Source organism: Sciurus vulgaris (genome assembly GCF_902686455.1).
Source record: "Sciurus vulgaris genome assembly, chromosome: 4".
NCBI classification, from domain to species: domain Eukaryota; kingdom Metazoa; phylum Chordata; class Mammalia; order Rodentia; family Sciuridae; genus Sciurus; species Sciurus vulgaris.
In genome coordinates, this window is record NC_136464.1 from 50,808,868 (window position 1) to 50,832,134 (window position 23,267).

Below are 23,267 nucleotides of genomic sequence, written 5' to 3' on the forward strand. Positions count from 1 at the left end.
ATAAAATATGTCTACAGAACTCAAACCAGATGGGGCATGAGGGACCAAGAATGGAATGCCTGGGTTCATACCCTGGATGGTACATGGGGATATGAGAGACTTTCTGGAAAAGGTTTTGCTTGTTTGTTTGAAGTGGCATGGAGGTTACATGGTGTCTCTTCAGGGCTGGGACCACCCAAATATCCTGTCACACACAAGTTCATTACTTATGAATAATTTCTCTTCATCCTTCTCAGATGACGTTACTGCAAATGAGTATTTCTCCACTTAAAAATTAACGCATTCTCTACAATGCCAGAGAAGTAAAGGGAAAACTTCACATTTTAAGCCGGTAAAGACTAGGGAGAGAAATGGAATAAAGGGTAGAGTTCATTGTTGGAATTAAGTGTACGATGTGGGGAAGATCCCCTGGTTCTCCACTTGACAGAAATCACCATCTGCTGTGGCCCACACACAGGACTATTTTAACCATGCTGTCACTGGGGGCAATACCATCATCGCTCCCAGCAGTAACCACTGCTGGTTTAGGACTCACAAGATTGTCACCAGAGTGGATTTTGCAAGAAAGAATTTCACAAGAGTGGTGTTTTTGAAAGCAGAACGTGGAGCCCTTGGCCTTGCTCTTTGTTTCTACAATGGAGTCTTTCATCCTTCTAGCACAGCTAGAAGGGAAGCCTCCTTGTGTTTGTTGATGCATGGAGAGAAATAATTTCAGAGCCTTAGAATCTTGGCAATGTCAGGAACTTAGAAGGACTCTCTGATCAAACCTCCCATGGAAAGCAGGAGTTCTTTCTGCAGAGACTTGGAAAAATACTAAGTCTTAAGACAAAGACCTTATGTTTTTCAAGGTAGCCTTCTCCATTTATTAGACAAATTATATCTTTTAAAAGTCCCTCTATGAAACAAGCCAAAAAACTGCTTTTTTGTAATATATACCAGTCAGTCCTAATTCTGGCTCCTGGAACATACCAGGACAAACCTAATCTCTATAAGACAGCACCTGAGGTATCCAGATATAACTGTCCTGCCTCTACCAGGGCGTGGCCCTTCTTCATGCTGGAAGTTTCTGGCTATCTTCACTGTTCCTCAAAAGATCTTTTCCAGATTGCTTACCCCCTTTGTCTTTGTCTTTTTCTCTGGAAGTCATTCAGCTGATCATTTCTCCCTTTTTATATATGACTATTAATAAACTGGGTCAAGTTCTCTGGAACTAGTCTGACCCATTCACAACAGAATGAAATGTTCATTTCCCTTGCTCTGGAGACCATTCCTAACAAGCAAACATTAGCTTTCTCTATAATGTCTCACATGGCCTCTATTTGAGGTTTTAGTTACCCATACACTTAAATGTTGTATTCTCTGTGTGTATGTGTGTATGTGTGTGTGTGTGTGTGTGTGTCTTTTTCTCATGTCTGCTGCCAACTTAGGTCTTCTAATTTTTGAATTTATGTAATTGATTTTTTTTGAACTTAAATGCTGTATTTGATGTTAAGGCTTTGTTAATTTTTTTTTCTGTTTGGTTTTTTTTTGCTGATTTTTCCAACTTTGGAGGATTTTTATTATTATTCATCGTATTATCCAAGACTCTCTGTTTCATACCACTTAAAAAAATAATTGCATGAGTGTGCCACTGGGTCTGACCTAATTGTTGAATAGGACCAGTCCATCTGCAAGAGATTGTAGAATGTCTACACCATGATTTATCTGATGATTTAGGGCAGTGGTTTTTCAAGTGTGGCCCAAGACCAGCAGTATCAGCATGGCCTCCCACAAGTCGGAAATGCAAATTCTCAGCTCCACCCCAGATCTACTGAATCAGAAACCAAGGGGGAGGGCCGTTTATCTTGACTTACAAACCCTGCCATTGATTCTCATCCCCACTCCAGTTCGGTACTCACTGATGTAGAGTAATTGGGGAGGTATGCAAAAAAGAAATTGAGAAAACAGAGGCACCTGTCTTGTGATCAACCTGAGGAGCCAGTTTATGAATAACCTAGCTAGATGTCCTAGTGATGAGGGCTGATGTGTCTGTCACAAGAGAAAATTCCCTCTAGGCTCTGTTTGGATAAATGACAAACCAGAGGGAAGGATTTGGGCCCTTGGGTGCAGAAGTGACATTGCAGAGAGACTAAAGTCCGATGAGCAGAAGTGTGGAACAAAACACCGAACACCAGACTGGACTAAGGGAAAGGAAGGACAAGTCCAAGTGACCCTGAGTCCTTAGGCAGCGCTGCATTTCCCAGCAGACGTCGAACAATTGAACATGTAACAAAGCGAGGTCTCATACCTGTTTTTGTTTCCACAGGCCCATCTGCTAAACATCCCAAGCTGGAATTGGAAAGAGGGCGATGATGCAATCTGTCTCGCGGAGCTGAAGTTGGGTTTCATAGCCCAGAGCTGCCTGGCTCAAGGCCTCTCCACGATGCTCGCCAATCTCTTCTCCATGAGGTCATTCATAAAGGTAACGTCTTGTCTTATTAGCGCACATTAGCCTGGGATTCCATTTGTCGTGGGGTTGAGTAGAGAGCACAGCTTAAACTCAAAACAGATCGACGGGCTTTAACCACTTTGGTTAAGGAGAAATTCCTTGTTACGGATTTGGGCAAGGGGCCAGCTCCTTTCAAAATTATGTTTTTATTTTTATTTGGCACATCCACGGCCATTAAATGATTGTTCAAAGCACAATCCTCTCTTTTTTTAGATAAACCACATGTTTATCTATCAACAAAGCCTCCGCTGTTAAAACAAAAATATGATTTATATACATTCCATATGGCACCAGAGCGCCTAAAGAAAAGAATTATCATTTTGCTCTTTTATATCAAGTGGCTGGTGGACCTCTCACTGTGCGGATAAATGCAGACCATGTGTTTGTGCTGCAGCCCAAACCCCAACAACATAATTCATTTATTTATTTCTGCACAATCAAGGCGGCCAGCAAGGCTGACATGCTGTGGCTATTTGAATAGATAATGAAAGGATGAACTGGGTCCTTTACTCAGGAGAGGGGCAGCGTGGACATCTTCATCTCCTTGATCTTCAGTATCCCACAGAGCTGACTGGGCAGTCATTTCACAGTCTCCAGAGTGGTCACTACCTGCTGGCCACTACTCAGGCCAGGAGAGAAAGGACCAACTCTGTCCTCACAGGCCAGGTCTGATCAGGAGTGTCTTTCCAGAGCATAGAATCTTACTTAGAAGGCTTCTGGAATGTGGAGGAACCATAATGCTAGTCCTTGTCCCTGGATTGCTCTTGGCTTAGACAGTCAGAGTGGCCAAACTTTGTGGTCTGCATTTCTTATTTGGTACTGGTGACAATTAGCTCCAGATCTGGGTTGACATTCTTCTTCCTGCTCTATCACAAGCAGAATTAGCATTGGTCAGGGTGAGAAATGAATGAGGTTCTGCCGAGGGAGTCAGAAACGCTAAAGTTGAAGGTTTGATTCTTTTGTTGCTTTGACTGCTGTATACAACACTATTGAGGTGTTGGATGGGGTAGAGGAGATGGATGGGTGTGGACAGGAGGAGGCAGGTGTGTTGGTGCTCACCCTGAGCACCTATGAGTTGTGCCACTTAGAGCAGGGATTTTTCTAGGTCCTTACCCTTCATACCCACCTAATTGTAAAGGCGATTATTTAGCCCATAGATAACTAGTGTTGCTCTCCTAAAAGAGTAATTCGTATTGAAGCCCCTTCGATCACATTAGCCATACTCACAGTAATTGATACCTTGATTTAAAACCTCTTTCTCTTATGCTTATTTTGTGCCTCAGAAACCCAAGAGCAACAGAACTCTGAACTCAGACCCCACTTACAAATAAGGACATCACATTCCTTTAAATGTCATCTTTAATCCAGGCTGCTGTTGTCCTGCATGGATGAAACCCAATGCAGGCATGCAAATGTCAGCAGCAGGGAGGTCTGTGTGGTGTGTTTAGAGACAGGCCCCAAAGCCAGGCGCAGCTGTGTCTCCCAGGACTCTACTCAATGCAGGGAGCCCAGACCCAAGGATAAAGGACTGTCACCAAGAGAACTCTTCTGGCTCCGTCAACCAAACTCTGGTGGTTTTCTTCCAGCAGGGGATTGCTCACGGGACCGAGCACGTGGTCCAAGGAGCTGGGCTCTGCTTCCTCATGTTGATGTGACATGGGCCTTGGCAGGGCCCCACCACAGATGGGGCCACTTGACATGCGTATGTTTTGATTTTGTGGTGCCTGCATGGTAACTAGAGCTGCCTGTCAAGAAAATTAATAAAGTGGATGTGACGCTGATTCTTCAGTGCTATTACAGCAGAGAGAACGCCTGCCCAACTTTCCTCAGGACCCTCATGGGCCTCACCTCTGAAGCCAAGGACATCCCCTCCAGCTCTGCTAATCCCATTGCCAAGTTCCTATTTAGGAAGAGCCTGTGGGAAAGGCTGGACTGGGCCCTTGTGTAACTGAAAACACATTTCCCTCCCAGGGTTATGTTACTGCAGTATTTCTGTCCAGGGCCAACTCCTCCATGTTTGGAAGTAGCTCTCTGAATATGGCCTTTTGACATTGAAGTGGTCATTGAGTTGGAATTCACTAAGGTGCATGACCTGCTGATAACCAGGCTTTCCTTTATTTTATTTTATTTTCCATCCGGAATAAGGACAACCTCATTCTTGTACTCCCCATTCTGTATTGTCATCTTTGTGAATTTACTAGCTAAGTCCCAGATCCTTATCTCTTTTAGAATTTGCCATGGCCAACACCATAAATGTTATTCTTCTTGGCAAGTCATATGTATCATCTCTCCATCCAGAGATCACAAAACCCTTACTTACTTTTATTTGGAGATGGGGGCAGATGGAAAAGGAAATCTATAAATGGATGATTGTTTACAGAAATCACTTCCTTCCCCAATGGCCCCATATCCTATGGTGGAGAATTCAGCAGCACTTCCATGGGGACAGCCAGGCCTGTGAGGGTGGAGCTAGAAGGGAGCAGGCTTTGGCAGCACTGGATTCTTTGGGAACACTTAGCATTTCTGGAAGCCAAAGGTAAAGTGTGAGCTCACTTTCTCCCTTGCCCTGGGCAGGTAGTGTCTGTTTCTTGACTCTGCAGACTGTATTATACTCTGCTCTTGCTCCAAGAGAGAGAAGCAAGATAGTAATAGCAAAGGTGCATCACGTGGAGAAGTACAGAGACTGTCCCTGGGCTTTTTTCATATACTGAGAGCCAAACATGACCCCAAGTAAGTGAGATAGACTTGAACAAGAGAGAGACTCCTGGCATACAGGAATTACAAAGGGGCCCAACCCAGAGGAGTCAATGCACAGGGAATGCTTATCCCCACCCACTAATGTCACACTCAGAATGCTAACCCAAGAGCCCCAAGTCATTGGCCCCCTAAAACCTAGCTCTCATTTAGATTCATTATCTCTGAACTTATCTAAGCGGAATTGATATATATTTTTAACACACTCCTTCAGGAGTAGTGAATTCTTTAAGCTTTCTGACCATGGTAAAAGATTTTTTAAATTCTGGCTATTCATCCTTAATTTACCCCATTTAAACTTCAATGCATGCCCTCTACAGTTCCTGATGTGCTGGAATTTACAAATCCATGTTCACCTTGTATCTAATATCTTTGAAGAGTTCTGTGCTGGCACCGTCCAGAGCTATTAGTGACAGACTAAGCATTTTGTTCAATAGGTCTTGTTTTCACCCTTGAGATCCTTTAAGGACAACAGGCAAACGCCCTAGTGCTTGTGACTTATCTACATCTACATTATCAACCAGGCCTGGGACATCCTGTTTCTTTACCACTATCTGATCTCTGTTGACTGACTTGTCAGGTTCCAGGGAGAATCTTCTACAAAGACCAGTACAATGGACTTACTCAGCCTTTCTGCCATGTCCTCCTCCCTGAATCCATGGCCATGCTTACTTTTCTCCTTGACTTCTTCACTTGGATGCAATTTAAAATCCATTGATTTTTAGCTTTTGATTTTTGCATACTCAACTTTCACTTAGCAAATATGGGGTTGGAGATTAGAGCTTGACCTGCCATTTTTATGAATTGTGCTGTTATTCTTACTAGGATTAGTTCTTACTAGGACATGAGAAATTGTGTGTGTGTGTGTGTGTGTGTGTGTGTGTGTGTGTGTAACTCAGTAAGAGCAATTAACTCCTAAAATTGTTTTTCATTCTATACTGAGCCTTCTAATTTAGCACATTTAAATAATTCTCAAAATTGCCAACTATTTTAACTCTGCCCATCTACCATTTTATACACATACACATGTGCACACACACACACACCTGGAATATAGTATGTACTCCATAATTATTTCCTTGTTAAATAAGTCCATTATGAGAATGGAGAAAATATGTGATATGTGTCTTATCTTTTCCCCTTATTCCACAAGATTTCGAATCTGTAGGTGAAACGTTAGTATTGATCACAACACAGATTTCTCTTTCACATTTCTATTTCTGAATGAGGAAGCACTAGGGAAATCCAATCCATGTTACTGAGATTGTAGATTAGCTGAAGGGGCATGACTTGATGCACAAACCATTTGTTCATTTTTGCTGTTACTGTATTGAGATAAATTTTGAACACTATATAGTCTGTATTAATCATAACTAAGGGGATCAATTTAATAACTTCATTTGGGTTATATTTACATATGTGTGTGTTGGAACATATGCATATATAAAAATAGGAGCTGAAAATATAAATCAAGAAATTTTAATAATTTAATTATGTGTAGTGCCAAATTCTACACACACATTATTTCATTTCATTCTCATAATGACCCTATCCAAACTGGGCCCTACCCTCACTTTATATTGGCACACACTTGTGAATTTAAAGAACTGCAGCAACCTATATGAAGCCATATATCTTGGAACTGGCAAATTAAGGTGTTCAAACCTAAGCAAACTGTTTCAGGTGTGTCCTTGAATATAATACTAAGAGGACATAAATGATAAAAGGAATCTTCAACAAGTGCCATCACCTTAGCTCAAGTCTTACTAACTTTATGGAACTCATTTTATAGAAAATGTTGACTCAATAGGATTCCATGGGCAGCATCCATATTCCATCCAGTGTGCTTACCATACCAACACCCTCGGGGATAAGAGGCATCCATAAGCTTCAGGAAGTTTCTGTTATGATGAGGATGTGTGAGCACATGTTTGCACAGCCCCATCCTGTGGGTCTTGTTCACTCTTCTCTCCAGCTAGATCTGTAAGGGCAGAAGTCACTGCCTCAAGACAGGTGATGGGTTAGCTTAAGCTGGACTGAGACAGGATTAGAAATGAATGAGACTCCCAAGAAGAGATTGGTATTACACATGGCTATCAGTAGGTGAAACTAAGTGGAGTTTGAACCAAGTATTTCTGAAGCTGGGGATGGCTTAGGTAGGTGCTCCTGGAGAAAGTAAGTACCTTAGGATGCTCTAAAGAAGCAAAATGCATAGCATGTGCTTGTGCTCACATGCATAGACAGCTTTGTGCCATGTAGCGACATTTCATTCACACTGTCTGCGTGCTAATAGTCCCTTAAGATTACATTGCCTAGCAATGTCATAATCATCTTTGTGTAAGTGTACCTAATCACCTATTGACCCATTTTTTTAGAACATGTCACTCCTGTTGAATTTGTTGAGCAAAGTATGGAGGGAGATATTGATTATAAGGAATTGACTTATGGTATGAAGGTTAGTCACAAGCTCTGCCGACTAGAGACCATGGAGAGCTAATGGTACAGTGTCATTCTGACTCTAAAGGAGTCAGGAGAGTTGATGGTACAAGTTTCAGTCCAGATCTAAAGGCAGGAGGAGACTCATGCCCCAGTTCAAGGTAGTATAAAGCAGAGAGAGCAAATTCCTCCTTTGTCCTTCTTTCTGCTCCCTTCAGGCCTCTATTTGATTGGATATAGCCCATCCACATTGGAGAGGTGATCTGCATTACTCAGTCTGCCAATTCAAATGCTAATCTCATCCAGAAATACTCTCACAGACACACCCAGAATAATGTTTTAACCAAATATCTGGGCATCTCATGACTTAGTCAAGTGAACACATAAAATTTACCTTCACAGTAAGCAATGCTTGTTATCTATTGGTTGTAAGCTCTGCAGATCAGATTGGGGAAGGCATAGCAGAAGCAGAGCTCAGCCTGCATGGGAGGATCTCTGTGGATCAACTGATAAGCCTGGGATCAAGGTGGCTCTTCATTTCCAGGAAGGAACACTGATAGTACCGGAGTAGAGGGTTACATGGGGAAGTTAGTAAGATGTGTTCTTGCTTGGCCACTACCCATGGACAGTGCCACCAAACCATGAATGGCATCATGTCAGTGAACTTCTGCTTATATTCCTCACCGGGGGAAAAATGAGAGTTTTTACTCCTTTATGTATAATCTACCAAAATGAATAAATGCATCCCACTGTCATGCACAACAAATTAGAACAAATAAAAAAATTTTTAAAAAGAAAGCAGCTTCCAATACATGTATACTCACTTGGGAATCTCAATTATTCTAATAACTTTTAGATATATACCAACTGATACCTCCATTCAGAACCCAGTACCATCTATTCAACTGCTGCTCAACATCTCCCTTTGAATGCCCCATCTCTTCTAAGACTTAACATATCCAGAATTACATTCCTGTTTTTGTCTGTCAGTCTGTTCTCTCCTATTTCCCTCTTTACTATTGGCAATGCCACCCTTTCCATTGCTCAAACTAAAAACTTTGGAGTCATCCTTGACTCCCCAACCTCCCAAGCACTACACTCAATTCTGCAGGAAATCTTGGTTCAACATATCAGCTATGCCAGAATCTGAACACTTTCCACCAACTTCACTGTTGCTGTTAGGTCCCAACCACTCACTGTCTCCAAGACTATCACACCAGCCTTCCTACTGCTCTCCCCTCACCCCCTCCCTCCAGTAAAGCATCCAGAGAACCAATTTCTCAAGCATGAACCAGATTCTCTCATTCCTCTGTGTAAATCTCTCCGTGGTGTTTCACCTCACCAAAATAAAGTCCTTACCATGTCCAGCAGGTCCTAGGCATCAGGTTCCTTCTACCTAGCTATCCACCTGTCCTGAGTGCTCTCTGGCACCTCCTGTCAATCCCAGTTCCTTTGACTGATCTAGGGTTTGTACCTGCTCTGGTTCCTTCTAACTGAGATGTTCTTTCCCTAAATAGCTGCTTGGCTTTCCTCTGTCAAACCCTTCTTGTCCATGTGTAATTTTAATTTCCTAGTGAGACCATTCTCTAAAACATTAGAATTACATTTTTAAAAGAGTCATATGAAGGTATATATTATATATATAAGCATATATATAATACATAAAAATATGTATAAAATGTGATTTGCCAAATCTTCACAACTCAACACACCCATGGTATCTAGGATGCAGATTAAGAGGACATTATCAGTATCCCCAGGATCTCCTGTTGTTTTTATAAGTCAGGTGATGAAATCTGCTTCTGGATGATCTTGGGGAGAATTGACATCTCCACAATATCAAGCCCCTCCAATTTGTGAAGAATGTTTACCATTTATTGGGGGACACTTTATGATTCAGCAGCTTCCCTGAAAATGCAGGAAAATCAAGAAAGAAAGGTGATTAAGCTTATAAAGTTCTCTGGGGCTTCTGAGCAGCCTCTTAGAGAATAGATGTCCCACTTCCCCATATTCTCTAGGAAGGACATAGTGGCGCTTGGCTTCCTGGGGTGATAAGGGTTCTGCGTGGAAACAGTTCCCAATTGCATTTTAGAAATTGGCATCACCCTCCCCTCCACATCCCCTACATGGGCATCCCTGACTACACCCCTGGCAACACTCATGGCCTTCTTGCTTATTGCCTGTTTTCCCTGAGGCAGCTGAAGCATTATGAAGCCAGGGGCTACTTGAGGAAGCCTCAATACATAGATCAAGAACAGACTCATGGTAGGAAATCAGTGTTTTTTTTTTAATAAATGAATGAATGAACCTGCCTCAGCCCAGGCTGGCTAGCCCGCGGAGCAGATGGCTGGGTATGTCCAGCACCAGTAGGAACTTAACAGTTGGGTATGATTCTGGTTCTGAAGACTTCTTCCTTTGCTACTGTATGTGGTTCCATTGCCAAATTAAGGAGCTTTGACTCAATGGAGAAACTTGAAAGCACAGCTTTATAATCCTTGGCAAGGCTTTCATGGAGGCTTGTTAGATTTGGGTATAAACCATTTTGACTGCCAGAAAATCCAGTCAGTGTGTTGTTTAAATTCACAAATCAAAATAAACACCCATGAATTGAAATGAATTTGCTAAACCTCAGTATCCCATTTAGGTCGGCATCACCAAGCAGTCTCTTTTCTTCCTACTTGAAACTGCAGATCAGAGACTGTGACGCAGGATGTCGACCTTCTCCAGCATCACTGCCTCTGCCGAAGATCACTCCTGCCCACCTGGAAGTAGAGCAGATTCCCCAAGAACTCTTTCAAATAAAGAGAGAAGTAATCCATGAGCTATTAACAGGGATTCCGTTCCCCCATGGCCCTGGTAATTTCTAGAACATTGAATTAAAGAGTTCTTAGACCTTTACAAATTCTCAAGGCAAACATTATTAGCGAAGAGAAGCCCATACAGCATGTTTGAAGATTGCCAGAAAATGTCAATGGAACTTCTGAATAAAATAAAAGAAGTTCAAACTCTCTTCCCCCATCTTCTCCCCTTCCCCTTTCCTCCCTCCCCCTAACATGATTAGAAAGTCATTTTGTGTGTCTTATATGTTTGGTCAATCAAAGGCAAACATACATGATTGATAGTGACAGGGAACACATTTAACTCATTATTCTTTACTTTGCAGCAAAATGATTTGTGTAAACTGTCTGCCTAGCATTAAAGGTAAAACAAACTTAGAAACCCCAAAATGTTATATTTTAGTCTAATATTTTCCTTTTGGTTTTAGAGCTGTAATCACATATGGATTCTTTTATTTGGCGCTTGGCATGGACTGAACAAAGGGGGAGGCAATACAGAAAGATTACATAACATCCAAACAGACCTGGGCGCCCGTTGAGAATGGAACCTTAAAAGCCACACCAGTCTGGATGAAATGTGATGACCCAGGGGAAGCTGCAGCTCTCCCTGGCCCTCATCAGCTGGCAGGACACTATCACTGATGTGAAATAAGTGCCATCTTCTTAAACAAGCCTCAGGTCAAATATCAAACTCAGCTCTTTCAGAAATAATTGGTCTTTAATGAACTGCATGCCTGAAATACACCTGGGCCTCGCAGGCTGCATCCACTTGACCTTGCTGCTCTTCCAGCTTTTAAACTTAGGCTTTATCCTCTATCAGTGATTGTTCGAGCAAAAAAGAAAAAAATCTCAAAATGCTGTGTAAACCATAAGGAATAACATCTCAGAGTCCCTTAACTCTGTTGAAATGATACCAAGCGTGGATCTGGCCAGGACAATGAGGAACTTAGAACTTTGAGATAATTTGCACATGGAAGGGATGCAGCTGAGGTGACTCATTGATTTCATACGGTATGTGTTTTGTCAAGAATGTTAGAATAATAAGAGTACCCTAGGTTTGCATGGCACTTTTTTATCAGAACATACACATTTTTACTGAAATTATTTTTTATTTGATTAGATACACAATCATGTTACTGAATATCACAAGCAGAATGTGCCAAATGCAAAAGAGATGGTGGCTCTGACCCTTCCTCCACTGTAGAGTAGAAAGAACCAGGACCCATGTTACCAGCTCCTTTTGGAAGGGAGAAATCAGAAGACGATGCACTTCTTGCTGTGCAGTTGGTTGGGGAGAGACAGAGCTGGAACCACCAAGTTGTTGGGTTCTGAATTCAGGGTTTTACATATTGTTTATGTATTGTTTACCCTAGAGAAATGTCTAAACTGTACATACATTCTTGGTTCATGTTCAGGTCAATGCCTTCTAAGACCAACAACCATTCTGCAATATTTGTCAAAGTAATATCCTACGTTTTCTAACCCCCATACCCAACTATGTGATAAATAGGAAACACATTCTGCCCCATTTTGCCTGTGATGTTTTTATTTGCAGAAGACCCAGGCAACTGGGTGTGGTGGTGCAGGCCTGTAATTTTAGCAACTTGGGAGGCTGAGGTAGGAGGATCCCAAGTTCAAGTTCAGCCTCAGCAACTTAGTGACACCTTGTCTCAAAATAAAAAGGGGTGTAGCTCAATAGTGGAGTGTCCCTGAGTTCAATCCCCAGTACCAAAACATACATACATACATACATACATAAGCCAAGTGATTCTAGCTTCTTAGACCACCATACTCTAGCAGGAGAGGATTTTTGCTCAGGTCAAGTGTGGCATCCGAGCAGAAAAGAAGTTGATATTTGCTGAGGGAGATATTGAAAACTTTAACCATGACTATACCTCGGAAGGTAAGAGTAGGCTAGAGAGCCCTATGGTAGACTTGTAGCATAAGAAAGATATCAGCAAAGAAGAGGCAAGAACCAGGAAGATTAAGCAGTGTTGACAAAAGGAAGAAAGGAAACTTTTAGGATGAAAAGTTTTGCTAGCCCTAATGCTCCCAGGCTCCTTCTGATCATCATAAAGCTATTCAATTCAGGTAACTCAATTGGGGGACAGGCAGCGAAGCTTTCAAGTGATAAATCTCAAGGTTACTAGAAAAATTCCATTGCATTTGCTTAGTTTTTAAAAAAATTGTTTTAAATTTTATTTGTTCTAATTAGTTGTACATGACAGTAGAATGCATTTATACATTTTGACAGATCATACATAGAATGTAATCCCTCATTTTTCTGATTACACATATTGCAGGATCACATCAGTCATGCTTAGTATTTCTTTGGCCAATCCCCACTATAGGAAAATGTTTAGGACATGTGACCCCACTAAACTCAGAAAGGACTATAACCATCGGGGTATCTTTACCTTTATTTTTAAAATTAATACATGGGAAATGTGTTTGTGTCTGCACGTATATATACAGTTCTATGCATTTTAACACATGGATGTAGAGTCAGACATTATATCACTGCAATCAGGCTACAGAAGAGCTTTAACCCTCCAGATTCCCTCCCTCTCATAGTCACAATGCGAGACCCCCGCGCCCTTGGCCCCTGGTAACCATTGATCCATTCTGTTTCTCTGTGGTTCCTGTGCTTTCAAATCTGTCCTATAAGTGACTCCCATGCAGCATGTGATCTTTTGAGATGGGCTCCTTTCTTTCAGCATAATTCCTTTGATGCATTGTATCAATACTTCATTCCTTTCTATTACTGAATGGTATGACATTTTATGGATGTGCCAGAGTTTATTTATTTATCCATCTATTAGGTAGCATTTAGATGCTTCCTGTTTGGGGGGATTTGTTTTAATATAAACATTTGTGTAGAAGTTTGTGTGGACATAAGTTTGGATCTCCAGGGTAAAGGCCTAGAAAAAGGATTGCTAGTTTATAGAGCAAGTTTATGTTTAACTTTAAAAAGAAACTGCCTGAGTGTCTTCTAGAAAGTTTGTGCCATGGATCATTCCCATCAACAATGCTTGAGTGCCGCCTCTCTGCATTCTCGTCAGCTCTTGATATTGTCAGTATTTTTTATTTTAACCACTCTAGTAGGAGTGTAATGGTATCTCATGTGGTTTTTAGTATGCATTTCCCTAATGGCCACTGATATTGAACATCTCTTCGTGTGCTTATTTGCCATCTGGTATCATTTTGGTGAAGTGCCTAGCCCATTTTTTATTTATTTATTTATTTTTTTGTTCTTCACTGTGGAGCTTAATAGTTCCTTGTATTTTCTAGATGTATTGTTAGAAACAGGATTTGGAAATTTTCTTCTCTCACTCTGTAGCTCGTCTTTTCATTTTCTTAACACTGACATTCCTAGAGGAAAGTTTTTGATTTTTTAAAAAATCTGGAGGTTTTTCTCAAAATGTTAAAAACAGGATTATCATATGACCCAGCAATTGCACTCCTACTGCCTACTCGAGAGAAATAAAATAGTATGTATTAGTTTCCTACAACTGCTATAATACATTGTTGCAGCCCTAGTTGCTTAAAACCACATAGTTTTGTTCTTTTCCCTCTTCAACAGCAAGAACTCTGAAAATGAGTTTCCCTGGACTGGCGTGGAGATGATGGCAGGCTCTTGAGGAGGATCTGTTTCCTCGCGGTCCCTAGCGTCTGGAGGCAGTGTGCATTCCTTGGCTGCTGAACTATACTTCTCTCTCCCTCTAGCCTTCTGCTTCCTTTTCACATCTTTTCTCTTCTTACGTCAAATCTCCCTCTGCCTCCTTCTTCTTTTAGGGCCCACTTGGATATCCAGGATAATCTCTCCCATCTCCAGATCCTTAATCATATCTGCAATATGAAGAAACATTCATGGGTTCCAGGGATTCGAGTGAAGATGTCTTTGAGGGCCATTACTCAGCCTACCGTAGTCCTCTGGCCCTCAAAGATCCACGTTCATCCCACATGCAAAATACATCCATCCCACTCCAGGGTCCCCCAAAGGTTCAGCCCTTCAGCCTCAATTTAAGTTCAAAATCTTATCTAATGATCATCAACTCAAAATTCCAGATGTCATTATCTAAATCACTTGAAGGCAAGACTTTAGGTATGATCCATCCTGGGCAAACTCCCTCTCCATCTATGGACCTGTGATAACTAGGAAGCACATGCAGTGACACATTTATTTAATGATGAACTTCAGATGTGTTGCGGGTCCTGTGATGGAGCTGAAGAATTCCTATCAGTTGGTGACAGTGCAGAGGAACGCATTATTCATATGTTTGTGGTGGTGATGATGGTGACAAACCTACTATGCTGCCAGTCCTATGAAAGTATAGCAAAGTACAGTATAGAACACTTGATAATAAACATTAGTTTTCTGTATTATATTTACTGTTTTTTTTACTTTATATTGTTATTTTAGAGTTAGTGCCTATGAATAAAATAAAGTTTACAGTAAAATAATAGGCCGTGTTATACTCGCAGCAACCTCAGACCTCTCCTGCACTAGGTCTCCTGATTGTATGGAGCAGTTGTGTCCCATGATTGACCGATGCCATGTAGGTTTGTGTAAGTACACTCTGCGGTGCTCACACAGAAAGGAAATTACCTAAGGATGTGTTTCTCAGAATGTATCCCTGTGGTTAGGCAAAGCATGACCAATACAATGAGGGGACAGCCATAGGGTAAGTTTTAGACATTCCCCATCCCAAAAGCAAGCAAATGAAAGGAAGAAGGAGATACTAGCCTCAGGCAATTTCAAAATTCCATCAGACCAACTCTAAGTTTCAAGATCTAAAAATAGTCCTCTGTGGCTTTAAATTGGCATTAGGGAGTACGATTCTTCCAAACGTACTTTTTTTTTTTTCTTTTTCAAAATTGCTTTGTCTGTTCTCAAGTCTTTGTTTTTCCATGTAAATTTTGAAATCAGGTGGTCTGTATCTACAAAAATTTCTGCTGATATCTTGATTGGAATTGCATTAAACCTATAAACCGACTAAGGAAAGCATGGACACCTTTATTATGCTCCATCTTGTAGTCAATGAATATAGTCTCCCTGTTTATTGAGATCACTTATGTCATTAGGTCAACTTTAACTTCTTTTTTATAGTTTTCAATATAAAGATTGTGTACTTGTTTTGCTAGGTTTATACCTAAGCATCACTTTTTTAAAAAAAATTGTTTTAGTTGTCGGTGGACATAATACCTTTATTTTATATTTATGCAGTGCTGAGGATCAAACCCAGGGCCTTTCACATACTAGACAAGTGCTCTACCACTGAGCCACAACCTCAGCCCCACTTTTTTTTCTTTTTTTTGAAGTGTTGTAAATGGAATCTTAAGAAATATTTGGTTTCTAATTGTTCATGGTGGTATGTAGAAATACACATTGTTTTTCTATGTTGACCTCGTCCCTCAACCGTATTGCACTGGCTAGCACTTCCTGCACAGTGTTGAATAAGAAGTATAAGAATGGGGGTTGGGGGTGTAGCTCAGCCATAGAGGGTTTGCCTTCCCTGTGTGAGGCCCTGAGTTTGATCTCCAGCACCTCCCCCCACAAATAAAAAGGGAGTGTGGGAATGAATGGACATCATCGCTTCCTTCAGAGTCTTGGGGGGAAATAGTCAATCCTTCCTTAAGTGTTGTTAGCTGTAAATCTTTTGTCCAAGTCCTTCTCTTGAAGTTGAAGAAAAGAGTTTTTTTTTTTTTTTTTTTTAACACAAATAGATGTTGAGTTTTGCCAAATGTTTTTGCTGCATCAATTGATATGATAATATTTTTCTTCTTTGACCTGTTAAAAGGGTAGATTACATTCACTGATGTCAGAAGAGTGAAAGGGTCACCAAGTATTTTTAGGATAAACCCCACTTGGTCTTTCTTGTATTTTGGTCGATTTGTTTTGCTAATACTTGTATGAGTTTCTTTTTCTTATTTATGTTTGGGAGGGAATATTGGTCTGTTGGCTTCTTCTACTGTCTTTGTCTTATTTTAGCCTGAGAGTAATCACGTTGGCTTCATAAAGTAGGTTGAGAAAATTTTCCCTTCCTTTTATTTTCTGCAATTGATTTTTTGTAGAATTGATTTTTTTTTCTTTTCTTTAAATGTTCAGTAGCATTTATCAATGAAACCATCTGGGTCTGGATTTCTTTTTCCAAAGGTTTTTAAATACAATTTTAATTTCTTAAAAAGTTAATAGGGGACTATTCAGATTACCCATTTAATCTTGAGTGAGTTGTGGCACTTTGAGGTTTTCAAGGGGTTAATCTGTGTATGTAGAGTTGTTCATAATATTTCATTACTGTCTTTTTGACGTCTGCATCAAAAAGGTAGTGATAACCTACCTTTCATTCCCAACTTTGTAATTTGTATCTTCTCTATTTGCCAGTTTTACTAGATAGATACAAATACTGCTGACCTATTCAAAGAATGTGTTGGTTTCACTATTTTTATTTCCTTTCTGCTTCTTTTGGCTTTATTTTGCTCTTCTCTTCTAACTTCTTAATATAAAGTCAAGATTACTGATTCGAGATTCTTCTTTTTTTCATTCAGTCATTTAATGATATATATTTTCCTTCTAAGCACTGCATTAGCTGCATTCTGTAAGTTTTGATATGCTGTGTTTTCATTTTCACTCAGTTAAAATGTTTTCTTATTTTACTTGTGACTTCTTCTATGATCCATGGATCATTTAGAAGGTGGTGTTTAATTCCCAATTATTTAGAGATATTCCTCTTAGCTTTCTATTATTGATTTGTGGTCTGATTCTATCATGGTGAAACAACAACCTATCTTGTATGATTTCTGTTCTTTTAAATGTGTTAAGTTCCTTTCCATGGCCCAGAACATGATCTATTTTAGTGACTGTTCCATTTGAGTTTAACAAGATCATGCACTGTGCTGTTATTGGGTAGAATGTTCTATAAATGTCAATTAGAGCCAGTTGGTTAATGGTGTTGTTAGTCCTTCTGTACCCTTCCTGATTTTCTGCCTACTGGTCCTACCTTTTACTGAGATAAGAGTACTGAAGACAACCCCAAATTGTGGATTTGTCTGTTTTACTTCTGTCAGGTTGTGCATTGTATGTTTTGAAACTCTGTTGTTAAGTATACACAGGTCAAGTATCCCTTATCTGAAATAATTATGGTCAGATAATTATTCCAGATTTCAGATTGTTTTAGATTTCAGTTTGTTTTAGATTTGTTTTCAGATTCCGGAAAATTTGCATATATATAATGAGATATCTTGGGGACGAGACCCAAGTCTAAACACAATCTTTATTTATGTTTTGTATACATCTTATATACATGACCTAAGCTAATTTTACAGAATATTTTAAATAATTCTGTGCATGACACAGAGTTTCATGGTGTGGAATTTTCCTCTTGTGGCAACATATAAGTGCTCCAAAAACTTCAGATTTGGGAGCATTTCAGATTTTCAGATCAAGGATGCTTAACCTATATACATTTCTATTGAGTTTTCTTAGTGAATTTACCATTTTTTTCATTATATATTGCCCCTGTTTATCCTTGTTCTCTTTTTCTCTGAAATTACTTTATCTGATATTACTATATCCACTCAAACTGTGTGTGTGTGTTGTGGGGTGAGATTGTGGGGATCTGGCTCGGCCATGCTGAGGATAGAGCCCAGGGCCTTGTGCATGCTAAACAAGCACTCTACCATTGAGCCACATCCCCAGGTGTCCAGAGTATATCTTTTCCCATCCTTTTAGTTTGAGCCAAACTATATTCTTAAATATTAGGTGATTTCCTTGTAGACATCTTGTACTTCAGTCATTTTTAAAAATTCTGTTGCATGAATCTTTGTTAATTGGTTGTGTTAGACCACTTATTTCTAAGGCAGTTGTCAGTATATCGATATATTGGGGTTCAGGCCTAATATTTTGTATTTGCTTTTGTTTGACTTTGTTTTGGTTTTCCTCTTTCATTTCTTTGTTGGGGTTATTTGAAGTTTTTTTTAAGTTTTTTTTTTTTTTTTTGGTACTAGGAATTGAACCCAGGGGCACTTAACCATTGAGCTACATCCCCAGCACTTTTTTATATTTGATTTAGAGACAGGGTCTTACTGAGTTGCTTAGGGTCTTACTAAGTTGCTGAGTTTGGCTTTAAACTCGAGGTCTTCCTGCCTCAGCCTTCCGAGCTGCTGGGATTACAGGCATGCGCCACTGTCCCTGGCTGTAGCATTTCTTTTACTTCTCTATATAGTTTTTCAACTAGTTGCTCTGGGGATTGTAGCATATACATTTAACTTTACAAGAATACTTGGATTTAGTGAGTTACCTTTTCTGGTGGTATGTAGAAAACTTATCTATGGGACCAGATACCACCCCTATTTTATTTTATTTTATTTTTTAATACATTTTTTTTTCAGTTGTAGATTGGCACAATACCTTATTTTATTTATTTATTTTTGTTGCTGAGATTCAAACCCAGTGCCTCACACACACGAGGCAAGTGCTCTACCACTGAGCCACAACCCCAGCCCTACCTTCCCTGTTTTATGCTGTAGATGTGTTATATGTTACCCTTACATATAGTGAAAACCCCATGTCATAATTTTTTGCAAACATCAAACATATTTTAAAGGACTCAAGGGAACTGATCTTTTAAACTTATTCCAAATGTTCCAGGTTTTTTCTTTTTCTCTTTCCATTCTGTCTGTACCGCTTCTTTTTTAACAATCAATTCCTTTGAAGCAATCTTCTGGTGACAAATACTGTTTTCCACTATCTAAGAGTGTTTTTCTTCAGCTTCATTGCTGAAGAACATTTTTGGTGAGTGTGGAATTCTGGGTGGACAATTCTTTTCTTTTAGTACTTTAAAAATGCTCTTCTACTTCCTTCTGACCTCCATTATTTCTGGTGAGAAATGCATGATCATGTGAGTTGTTGTTCACGTCTAAGTAAGGGGTCATTTTTCTCTGGTTCCTTTCAGGATGTCCTCTTTGTCTTTAGATTTTTGTTGTCTGATTACATTGTGTCTGTCCTTTGGTTTTTTTTTTTTTTTTTTTTTTTTCCTACTGGGGTTCTGTGAGATTCTTAAACTTCAGAGGTTTGTCTTTTGGTGAGATTTGAGAAATTTTCATTCATTATTTCTTCGAATATTTTCATCTGCATCATACACTTTTTTGCACCTTCTTGGGATTCTTTAGACACAAATTCTGGATCTTTTTCTAATGTACTCCCAAACCAAAGACTCTATTCAATTAAAAAAATACTCTCTCTTTCTATTATTCAAACTGCACAGTTCATATTGCTTTATGTTCAAATCAATTCCTTCTTTCCTCTATAATTTTCATCAGTTATTGAGTCCATTGTATGATTGTTTCAATTATTGTTTTTTTCAAGTCTAGAATTTCCATTTGATTCTTTTTTTCAAAATTTTGTTTGAAAAGCAAAAACAAAGGACTGTTACCTTTTTTAAATTATTTTTTATTTGTTCTAATTTGTTGTACAAGTCAGTAGAATGCATTTATACATTTTGATAGATCATACATAAATGAAATTTAACCTCTCATTTTTTCTGATTATACATATACAGGATCACATCAGTCCATGCAGTCATATATGTACATGAGGTAATAGTGTCTGTTTAAACTCTACTCTCATTCCTACCCTCATTCCCCTTCCCCCATTTCTCTCCCCTCTACCTAATATAAAGTAACTCTATTCTTCCCTGTCTCCCTGCACCTTTATTGTGAATTAGCATCCACATATCAGAGAAAACATTTGGCCTTTGATTTTTTGGGGGGTTTGACTTATTTCACTTAGCATGATATTCTGTAACTCCATCCCTTTACCAGCAAATGCCATAATTTCATTCTTTTTTAAAGCTGAGTAATATTCCATTGTGTGTATATATATATATATATATGTGTGTGTGTGTGTGTGTGTGTGTGTGTGTGTGTGTGTGTGTGTGTATATATACACACACACACCACGTTTTCTTTATCCATTCATCTGTTGAAGGGCATCTAGGATTGTTGCCTTTGATTCTTTGAAAATTCATTTTCTTGTAGTTACAGGGGAATTTCTGTGACAACTATGTAGGGTCCTTGTCAGGTAATTCTAGACATTTTGATTATTGTATTATGAATTTCTTAGTCTTGTTTAAATTTTATAAGAATGTCAATAATTTTATTTTAGCATGATTTAGGTTGCAGGTTCATACCAGGTCTTACGGACTTTGGTTCCAACATTAGTAGAGTTTTCCAAGCATTAGTAGTGCTGTTTGGACCGTCCCACATCAGCATCAGATCGGGTGGCGTTTGGATGTCAAAATTGACAAAGGCCAAGTAGGACCACTTCTATCCATGCACAACTTGGGGTGAGCCCGAGCATTCATAAACAGTTTCCAAGGTGCTACTTTTCCAAGACCTTGTTCCACCTCTCTATCAGAGGCTGTGAATAACAAAACTTGGCAAGCTGCAACACAGTGACATCCAAGACATCTCCTGGTAGAACAACATGAGGAGGCTGTTTCAACTTCTGACTCATTTGGCTGATTTAAAGAAACTTTGGGACACCAGTGAAATGGTGCTGAGATCAATTTAAGCATCCAACTGCCATCTTGAAAAATGGCATCCCATAAAAACTTTCAACTGGGTATAATTTTTATAGATTTTACAATTAACTGCCACATGTATTTCATGGTAACAAGAGTGATGCGGTTCCTTTGGTAAGGGTTTCGGGTTTGTAGAAGTACAGGTGTCCTGTCTTGAGGGCTGTATTCCTTGTGCACTAGGGGATGGAAGGTAGATGGAATTAATTGACATATATGAGTGAGGAATATTGCTTCCTCCTTTTGTCCCCCATATCCTGTCGGTAGGTAGGATACCTTTGCCCACTGAGAAGTAACATACATCTCTGTAGCCACTGATCTTATGCAGAAAGCTCTTTGCTGTCAGTCTGCCTACAGAAATCAGTGTTTACTCCTAACCTCCGTATTCACAGCATTACTTTTTAGGACAATGGATTTAGTCAATTTCTTCATTTTCTAGATGGTTACAAAATAGGTATCATTTCTTAAGGAGTTTTTGTTGCTTTCATGTTTTAGCTAAACTTTGGCATTGAGAAGGCCAGGTCCTTCAGCGGTTGGGTATTTTTTTTCTCTCTCTCTCTCCTTGAGTAGTCTAGTGAGGAAGGAACCAGTGAAAGAGGAGTACTTGGTGCCTCTTTCAGAATGGGGTTAGGTGTCCCAGGCTAATTGCGATTAGACCCGATCATTCATGGGTGCAGTTGGCATTTCCCCTCTCCATTCGTGAACCACAGTACAAATTCTCTCCCACAGCCCTTGCTCTTCTTGTTCACCCCCACTCCACTCCCCTGTGAAGTATGATGGGAGTTGTGTGGTTGTGCGGTGGATGGGAGGATGGGGCGGGAACAACTGAAAGACTTTGACATGGTTTGCTGTAAGACCTTGGGCAGGTTACTGTACCTCTCTGAGCTTTACCTGTGTGTAAAAATAAAATAAAATAAAATAAAGAAATGGAAGAGTTTAGGGATTGTGGGAAGATTAACAGTGTATGAAAGTATCTAATGCTTGGTCTTTAATTTCTTTCCTTCTACCTTTCACAAGAGAGTGGAAGTGCTGCCTGTGTTTGTACTTGGGATGAGGCTTTAGACTGGGCTAGAATTGGGTCACTAACAGGAGAAGATAGAAGAATAATCCTCATACAAAACTGTGCTCTGCAGGGTGGCATAAAGACTTGCCTACCTGTAGTGCTTATATTTTTGTGTTGCCAACGTTTTTGTAGATGAGTGATGTTGGGGGAGGTCCCTGGAATTCTTGGTGGTAAGATCTGAAGTCAGCAGAATTTCCTGATGGAATACATTTTCCAAGGCAGCAGCATTGTTCATCAGCCTAAATGACACTGGTTCCCCAGTCCCCTCAGATTTCTGCCAAGACCCCCACTCCCTCAAGGCCAGATGATTTTATGTGCACAAATAGGTGAGAGCCCGGTGCATCTGTCCCACTTTCCCCCAGGCTTCTGCAACCAGTGGAGATGAGCTGACTGTTCTTTCTCATATGCTAAAGAGAGCCCATCCAGCAGGTGCAGCTGTGCTCAGGACAGAGCCCTGCAGTGGGGTGACTGGAAGGAGAACAGCTGTGTGTTGGAACGAGCTACCTGCAGACAACTCAGAAGGGATAGCAAACTCCCAAGTCCTGCCCCATGCATTGAAATGTATTCTCAGCTTAAACTTACCAATGGGTCGAGTGAGCCTGTGGGCAGAGAGACCCGTGCCTGCCCCAACAGGATCTTCAGGAGTGAGTCTTCCTGCTCATGTCATCCTGTGCCAACTGCAGGATGGAGGCCAGCCTGGCGGTTTTCTGGGGTTACTGATCCATAATGAGTGTTCACACCTTCCTATAAATGGAACAAGAAGGAGGAAAATTGGCTCCCTAGTACTCCTCCCAGAGAGCATAAAGTGTGTGATCGGTTGAAACACTTGGGTAAGCTGTTCACCCTGGGGGAGGAGGGATGAGTTCCTTTCTCCCAAGGGGCACATTCAAGTAACAACAGATATTTTCTACCAAGCTTTCTAAAAGGCTTTCTAAAAGGCTGCAAAGTTTTTCTTTAGCTGACTTCCATTTGCAAAATTGGGGCAGGATTAAATTGCTGGGGCGGCAGAGGCTGAGGGCTCTGGCCAGGAGTCATTCCCCCCTCTTTTCACCTGGCAGAATTCTTAGGCTCTCCTCCAAATGCAAGTCGAACAAATACTTTTATAAATA

The 23,267-nt window shown here is 40.2% G+C and overlaps 1 protein-coding gene across 16 annotated transcripts in view; it reads left to right on the forward strand.

Annotated features, from left to right (window-relative positions):
- KCNMA1 (potassium calcium-activated channel subfamily M alpha 1) overlaps positions 1 to 23,267 on the forward strand; it is a 710,543-nt gene that overhangs the window by 519,052 nt on the left and 168,224 nt on the right. For 15 of the 16 annotated variants that reach the window (XR_013763654.1, XM_079138788.1, XM_079138796.1 and 12 more), the window contains exon 14: positions 2,306 to 2,461. Coding sequence is in view for 15 of the 16 variants with exons in the window: in XM_079138788.1 (XP_078994914.1) it covers positions 2,306 to 2,461 (156 nt within the window). In the remaining variant the exon portion in view is untranslated. Of the gene's footprint in view, positions 1 to 2,305; positions 2,462 to 3,771; positions 4,055 to 23,267 lie in introns of those variants that run through there. The other variant, XM_079138794.1, reaches the window with a different exon arrangement.